Consider the following 8,221-nt stretch of genomic DNA (forward strand, 5'->3'; position numbering starts at 1 on the left):
TTTTTGTTCAGAACTGTGCATTCAGCTAAGAATTGCAGTGAGGAAGATGGTATGCAGGGATAGAGGTTGTAGGTTTGTCCACCAGCTGCCTCCTACAAGGGTATGAAATATTAAAAGACTTTCAGAAGTAGGCCCTTGCCTTAGGGGAAATATATATCCCAGGAAGACAAGATCTTTGTGATCTAATAGAAGAAATGTCCATTTATCCTTTCACTTCTAATGTAGACAAGCAATAAACAATACTTCTGTCCGTTGTATCAATATAATTTATTTTAACTCCAAATCCCTCAAATAATGAGAAAACTCTTTATTTTTCAGGGAACCCAAATAGAATTGTCAATTGGAGTTGTCTTAGGAATTTCAACTATGGCAGGCAAGTATTAAAATTGCAGCACATTTGGACTCGTATGGCACATTCCTGTATTTTAGGCTGAAAGTAGCACACAGGCCTGGAAATGGCTCTTCCTCAGTCTTGCAGCTGCCTTTCCTAATAAAGAAACAACTTCTGGGTGAAGCAAGGACATATTCCATTTGCAGAAATGGAATTTCAGTCCAAATAGCTTTTTAAATTCTTGTTGATTTCAGTCTAATAATTCAAATCCTGGGTCATTTGGGAAAGTGTATTTGCATTTCTGTAATGGAACTGCTCTAAACTGCCCAGGGCCCAATATCAATGTATGTGGGTATATGTATGTTGCTGTTTGCTTGCAGTGCTAAGTGGAGATCAGTGTTGGTGCCTTTTTACTGTAGTTCTTGATGGCTCCTCTGCCTTGATGAGATAGCCCAGGAAGGCCAAGCAGCCACCCTGCTCCTGCAGTGGGCCAAAACTGATAAGCTCTGCTCAACAGCTTTGGTGCCTGTGCAGTGTCAGAGGTTGCTTGAGGATCCACCAGCTGCAGGTGCAGCATTGCTCAAAAGCATGGAGGAGGGAGAGCTTCACTGAAAATGTCATAGCTGAGAAAGTTAAAGATTTGGAAATTTGCAGGCCTTGGTTCAATGTGACACAGTCACAAGGAAGCTTATCTTAGTAAGGTCTGCTGTGAAATCACATATTTTGTGTGTAGCTTTGTTCACTTGTGTATAGTATTTCTTCTTAAATTGACACAGTTCATGGATATGTTGACATATTTAACAAAGCTGCAAACCTGAGTGACAGCTCCTTCTATTTCCAGTTCTCCTGTACCTCTTCAGCCACTGGAAGACCTTGCTTTGTGTCCAGAATTAGCTGCATGGAGCTGACAACCATGCACAGCTGTTCTTAATTCTAATCTCAAGAGTTATGTTGATTTCCAGGTGTTAGTGTTGTCTTTTTATATTTGTCAAGTTTTCTCCACATAAATTGAGAAAAATAGTTGCACCTCTTACTAATTGTTCTGCTGTTATTAAACTGTAATAAGGTCAGAAAAAAAAATATAAAGAACTTAGATCTAGTCTTTAATTCTATATAAATTGAGAGTAAGTGAGGGTCACTGGAGAATGGGAGCTGGTTGATTTTGTTCATAGCTAAAATATCTTTTTCCTCTTTCTCCCTCCAGCTGCAGCTTTGGGAAACCTTGTTTCAGATTTAGCTGGACTGGGGTATGTATGAACTTGTGCTAAGACTATTAAGTGCATTCTTTGAGATGCAAAGTGGAAATATATTTTTTTGTAATATAATATAGCTCTGCCTAATATGCCTTCTCAGGTTGTTATCCCCAGGCCTGAAGAGAATTTCTTCTCCTCAGCTAAAACAATATCTCTGGTCTTCAGATCCAGGCATATCTATTTCTGATAAAAAGAGATACAGCTTATTTTAGTTTTTAAAGGAAATTTCTGCATAACTGCTGAAAATAAAGCTGTTTGTTAGGCCTGTTTTTCCCACTTTCCCTCTGTTTTGTTTTCTGCAAGTTACAAGGCTTGCTACTAACTAGTCTGTGCATAACCTTTCCTCCAGTAAGGTTACTTAAAAAGTTCTTCAAAAATGCATTAACATTCACACCAGTTGTGTTGTACTGCATAAAGTTTTTTGGAAATACTGTCAGTGAGATAATTAGCTTACATTGCAAAATGTGACCTTTAGAAGTCTGAACTCTTTCTCATAGTTTTCTCTCAATCACTTTATTGGTATGCTGAACGAAAAGCTCTTGCTTTTTAGTTAAAGTATTTCAAAACCCTCACTAGAAAATACTGTGAGATTTAAAATCATTTGCTCTTGTTTTCTTGTTCTTCCAGTCTTGCAGGTTATGTAGAGGCTTTGGCTTCACGACTGGGTCTGTCAATCCCTGACCTGACACCCAAACAGGCTGACATGTGGCAGACCCGGCTCAGTGCACACTTGGTGAGTATCCTGCAGCACTGCTGGCGTGGAGCATTTTGTGTTTAAACTAGCTGGGAAATTATTTTTGTCACTTTTTCCATTTATTCCTTAATGACCACCAACATTGTGCATGTTCCCCAGAGGGAGTTTAGTCTTGAGCCCATGTGAGGGAGAATCAACAGATTGGATTTTTTTGAGCTTGAGTGGTTTTTTTTGTATGCAGCAATCCCCAAGTGGTGTGATAGTCTCTGCAATGACTTTGTGTATGCTGTGCAGGTGCCTGGGTTGAGCTCTGACTATGGTGATAAGATAATTTACTTGGAAGTTATGACCCCTCAGTAGTTTAGTCCTATATATTCTTTGTCAAGTGCTTGCTATTCATATACCTGTGCTGGTTTGTACTAATTTCTAATATTCTATAATTAGCTTGGATATGGAATTAGCTTATCTCTGGCCAAACTTTTAGCATTTGAGTAATAGTCACTGCCTGTGTTTACAGTTACAGGACACTCATCTTGTAGAGGCAGTTTCAGGGTGATTACTTACTAAACATTTAAACATTTTAAGTGGTCCCACTTCAGCAGTGAGAGCAATGATTAAAGAAACAGATGATCAGAAACTGAGTAAAGAAACAGATACTTCACTTTGCCAGAATGAACCTTCATTGGGAAAAATACTTTTGCAGATTTAAGGGAAGAGAAATAGGACTTAGTGAGGAAAAGTTACAGTAGAAAAAGTCTGATTTTAGCAGTGATAGATCAAAGCACAGAGCAGTGAAGAGTTGACATGTTGTTAGGGGGGCTGCCCCATAGTCTTAAGAGTCTTCTCAGTAAAAGCTGAGCCTGTGGCAAAACCCTGTCATTGCACTCAGTTTGTTTATATTCCTTTTCTGTGAAAGACTTTTGTGCACCTTTGCCTGTATGGTAGCATATTTTCTTTTTTACCTGCTGTCTCAAGTTTTTCAGTGCTATCCACCTACTGCTATTGATGTGTTTTGGAGGCTGCTGGTCTTACTTTATTTCCTCTCCTCTTGACTTATACATTCAGGTCAACTGAAATGTTTTCCAGTTTTTGTTGGTTTTGCCTTATGCCATCATGTTTGCAAGGAGCCACTCATTCCTTTGATGACTTGCAGTACCAGATACAAGCAGATGCATTTATAATTGCACCTAAAATGTGTTTTGGTGGTGTTTCGTGGTTTGTTGTTTTGGGCTTTTTCCCCCCTTTTCTGTCTTCCTGGCCATTCTGCTAATCCTTTGAATGTCTGTTTCCTCCTTTACCACTTGTGCAGCTCCTCATGATCATTGCCCTCCTCCTTCTTCAAAGTTGTCTTTTATCATAGCAAACACTGTTTCTAACCTTGTCTTATCTGTCTCTCTCATAGACTTTGTATCTAGTGTGCATGCTAAGAAAAATGTGACTCCCAGCTGAAAACTAGAACGAGGGGTGTGTGTTCCTGGTTGTGGTGGTAGGTGGGAAATGAGTAACAACTGATCAGTGAAAAACTTAATTTTTTTTCCCCCCTTTCTTTAGGGTAAAGCAATTGGAGTGACCATTGGCTGCATTTTAGGAATGTTTCCTTTGTTGTTCTTTGGCGAGGAGGAAGAAAAACTGGAAGAAAAATAATAATCTTTTTACAAGACATATACAAATGTAAACTACTGTACCTCAATTATTCAATTATGCTGTCAATATTTAGGAATTAACAGACAGTAAAAAAAATGTATAGACTTGGGAACAAAACCTTCAGCATGTCGTTTTATGGAAACACTAATTTATTGTGGCCTTGTTGTGTTCAGTACTTCTTTTTATAAGATTTCATCTAACTTTTTATTTAATTGTAAATTTTTGAAGTGTTTTCACTTATGGCAAGATGTTTACCACTTTCCCCTTTGAATTTATTGTTTAATAGATTATTACTTCAATAATCCACCATGGATGACAGTATCACTCTTGAGTTACATATTGGCTGCTTAACAGTTGTAATTGCATGACAGAAATATCACTGGTGTTCATCAGGTCCTTCAATGCAGATTATTAAGAAGGTCAGGGATGAGAAATTGGAAGTCCCTCACTTTGCAAGGTGACTGGTTGCCCCTTAACAGCCATAATTTTGTACTGCTTTAGATATTTCAGTGATCTTTGACAGTATAGTTTCTTTTTTTTTTCTCAATTCTGACTTAAGTGTTTCTTAATTCAGACAATTCTGAATTGTCTTCTGAGATGATCATGTTGATGCTTTGTCAAGGTAAGTGTTTCCAGGGTAGGCTCTCTACCAAGTTCATTTTTAAAGTGATGTTTTAACACCTTCTGTACTTCCATATTCATGCCTCTTTTTTCCTTTCTAAACAGTGTTTTGAGAATGGAGTTGAAATATCCTTAAATTTGTCTTCCTCTGGTTTGAGTGTGGTATTAAAGAATTCAGACCAACTGTTTCAAAACCACAAACAGCTTTTTAAACTGATATGCTTAAAGTAGGGTGTGAATAGTTAGGTAGATGAGGCCAGGGAACAGTTCAGGGTATGAATAAATGCTGACATTGCAAGTTTGTGATGAGTGGTTCAGTCGAAATGTTAAGTGTACCATCAGTCTGGATTAGAGGACCTGATATGATGATAATACCTTTATGTTTAAGATTAAACCTTTGTTACTTTTTTTTTTTTTGTTTCTGAGACAATTAGTTAAAAAAAACAAGCAACAAAAATAAGAGAATTCAGGCCTTTTAACTTTTATTTTTACTTTTATTTTTGCATTCTTTCTTGGTGTATTATAGACCTAACAGTGCAGTATCATGTAACTGTGCTTTTTACGTGGTTATGAATAAAATTATGACAACTATTGCATATTCATAATATTTCAGGATCTTACTTGCCAATAGCTTAATACTAAACTGCTAATTGTCCCTTAGAGGAGAAGATTTCTTACTTGTTTGAACACCATTTGGAAAAGCCACTAAGAAGTGGCACAGCCAGGGCACTTTGAAAGTTTTATTGCTGAAATTGCTAGGACTTCTGAAACCTAGAAAGAAATGTTTAAAAATATTAAGTCCCCTGATGATTTTTATTTGCTATAGGAAGAGTCTTACTGTATGTTATTGTATGTTATTTTATTATATGTGTGTGTTTTACACAGCGTGTTGCTTATCTCATTGTTATAAATCTGGTTTCTCTGGTCTGATTTCTAGAAGCCCTTTAACAGCAACACTGAAACTGAATTTAATGAAGGTGACACTTCTATTTGTTTCTTGAAAAGCAGATGTTGAAAGCTTGGAGTGAGTAATCCTAATAGTATGTGCTGTACTTGGCACATTAAACCATGCAGATCTGGACCAAGCTGTAAAACAGAATGAAAGCTCAGCCAAGCATCAAACACAAATGCAGAGGAGTTTCGGCTTGTGCTTCAAAGGTGGACGCTTTATTAAAATAAAATTAAATAAAACAACAACAACAACAAACCCCATAACTCTTGACAGAAAAAACCCCAAAAAACAAAACCAAAAAACCCCAACCCACAAAAACAATCCAGAGAGGCAGTTATGCACTCTTTCACCAACACTTTGCTCCTGCTTTACAGTACTTCAATGTTCAGAGGTTTTTTTACTCATCCAGACATTTGTCTTGCCTTAAACTTTTAACTTTTCTGCCTCTGCAGGCACTTTTGTTTCTATACAAGGCTGTATGTATTTTTCACATTTTTCTTAAACTGAAGTACAAGTCAAACAATTTTGCATAGCTTCTTTTGTCGCTGTTTTACAATTATTTCAACACTGCTTCCCATTACGATGCTGGCATCTTGATTGGAATCTTCCAGCAATGGCCAAATCTCTGTTCTTTGGCATTGTACCATCAGAACACTGTTTTCATCACTCTATTACAGCTCATGAGAACAACTGGAAGATTGTGCCAGCTGTCACAGTAGTATTTGTTTTATAATGGCAATAGAAAAGGCTGTGTACTATTGTTAAATAGCTGTGCATGTAAATTGAGTACCTTTTGTTGCTGTATGTCAAACTACTGTACTTCAACCAGTGCTTTTATTGAGAATCAATGAACTAAAATATCTTTAAAGAAGTTAATCATGTGTCGTCTTGTTAAACTGTTTAGTTGACCACAAAAATGTGGAGGGCAAGTGACACATGGTAAGAAATATTGGGTATTTCAGTCTGATACCAAAATGTAGGTGACTTCTGGGGTTTCAGTATTTGATAAAGGTGAAGAATAACTTGTGAGAGGATTAGTGGTGCTGCTGGAGGCTCAGAGAAGGTGCTTGTTGGGGCCAAGCTGCCCCCCTGAGAACCAGGCAGTTTCCTTTGGCTACAGGATCCACACTTGTGTGGACATGGCACTGCTTCGAATGGAAGGGAGGATCTGTGCCTGATCTGTGCCCTGTCTCTCCACAAGGAGAGTGGGTTTTTCTGGGGTATATGGGTGAATGTAATCCCTGATGCTCTGATCACACTTACTAAAAACCTGAGAAGACAGAGTCCCCTTTATTTTCTGGTGTCTTTTCCCTTCTTGATAAAAGGAAAAACAAAACACTACAGGCTTGTTCAGAGAATTCATTATTGCTTTTTTTTTTTTTAATTCTAGTTTGTCCTGTGTTAGCAGGAATTTCTTTTGCCTTGAAGGGCTGGTAGACTCAATTGTTTGAAATACTGTCTTCTATTGTAGCTTAAATTATAAATGTATTTTTGACTGTATGTTATCTCTAGGAACAAAGAACATGCATCTGATAATAGGGATACCCAAATCTTCTTGCCAGTATTTTCTCATGCATGTACTTTTACATAAATTATTTTAATTCAGACAACATATTTTGTATTGTCTTTAATTAAATTGTTGAATTTTCTGTAAACTTTTGTACTACAGCAAAGATGTTCTGTGTTTCTTTATTAGACCAGATGCTGGAGGGAAAATGTTAATAATATCCTGTGGGTATTCAGCCTCAGTTATACAAAACAGGAATTTATTATATTTAAATTATAAGCTAGTGGTCCTTTGTCACTGTCATAGGAAATACCACCATGGAGTGGTACATCTGTCTCTTCATGCTCAGAAGAGAGCAATTTAAATAATTAAAATATTTGCATGGCAAACTGGTGGTGTTTGTGATTAATATTAATCAGAAGTTCACTTCCACTTGAACTTTTGGAATTAACTGAGGGTTTTTTTATGTAAACTAAACCATTTTGAACTTTCCTGGACTTTGGAGCTCCTCAATATTTTTTTTTAACTCATTGGTCAGTCCCTTTTGTGGATGTCTGTGCAAGAAGAAGTGCTGTGAGTAAAACATCTGTACTGTAAGGATGGTCTCATTTAATTTTGAGAACTTTTACAGGCTAACTGGAGTTTTACTCCATTGTGGTTGTGTTGTCTAGTTGAACTTCATTCATGCTGTTCAGAGAGTCTGCCACACTTCTGCCTGACATTTCTCTCTTCTTGGTCTGATGTCTCACATTGTCTACTGACAAGCTGACAGAGCAGCAGTATATAAACTGAAGGTCTTAATCAAGTATGGAGGACTTATCACCCTGCTCTGATAGTCTTATGCCTCTGGAATTTTTCAATCTAAAATATTAAGAAAATAGCTAGACCTCATAACACAAATTCAAGTTCCCATTTTCAAGTTTTTATTAGATGTTGGTTAAGGCTTTTCCCTTGTCTCAGTGTTCAGGACCCTTGGTATCCAGAGTGTTGCTTCAAAATAACATTGGGACAGGGTGGGGGCTGTGGGCCAAGGATTTGGGCAAACTTGAAATTTTGAAGCCAGGCAAGAAAAATGCAGGAGGAATTTTTTTATTTTGTGTTGGAAGACAGATACGTGTGTTGGAGTGCTGATGTACTTCTGTAAGTAGATGATGCCAAGGTAAGGCCTTTTGCAGGAAGGAAACAATTCTGACTTAATAGTGTTCAACTTAGTAGTGGA

General features: G+C 37.3%; 1 protein-coding gene across 2 annotated transcripts in view; it reads left to right on the plus strand.

Annotated features, from left to right (window-relative positions):
• Positions 1-6,371, plus strand: part of TMEM65 (transmembrane protein 65) — a 29,978-nt gene extending 23,607 nt beyond the window's left edge. For both annotated transcript variants that reach the window (XM_056484020.1, XM_056484021.1), the window contains 4 exons: positions 319-373; positions 1,536-1,578; positions 2,212-2,317; positions 3,830-6,371. In XM_056484020.1, coding sequence (XP_056339995.1) covers positions 319-373; positions 1,536-1,578; positions 2,212-2,317; positions 3,830-3,922 — 297 coding nt within the window. In that variant the 3' untranslated portion in view covers positions 3,923-6,371. The remainder of the gene's footprint in view (positions 1-318; positions 374-1,535; positions 1,579-2,211; positions 2,318-3,829) is intronic.
• The last annotated feature ends 1,850 nt before the right edge of the window (positions 6,372-8,221 follow it).

Source organism: Oenanthe melanoleuca, chromosome 2 (assembly GCF_029582105.1).
Source record: "Oenanthe melanoleuca isolate GR-GAL-2019-014 chromosome 2, OMel1.0, whole genome shotgun sequence".
NCBI lineage: Eukaryota > Metazoa > Chordata > Aves > Passeriformes > Muscicapidae > Oenanthe > Oenanthe melanoleuca.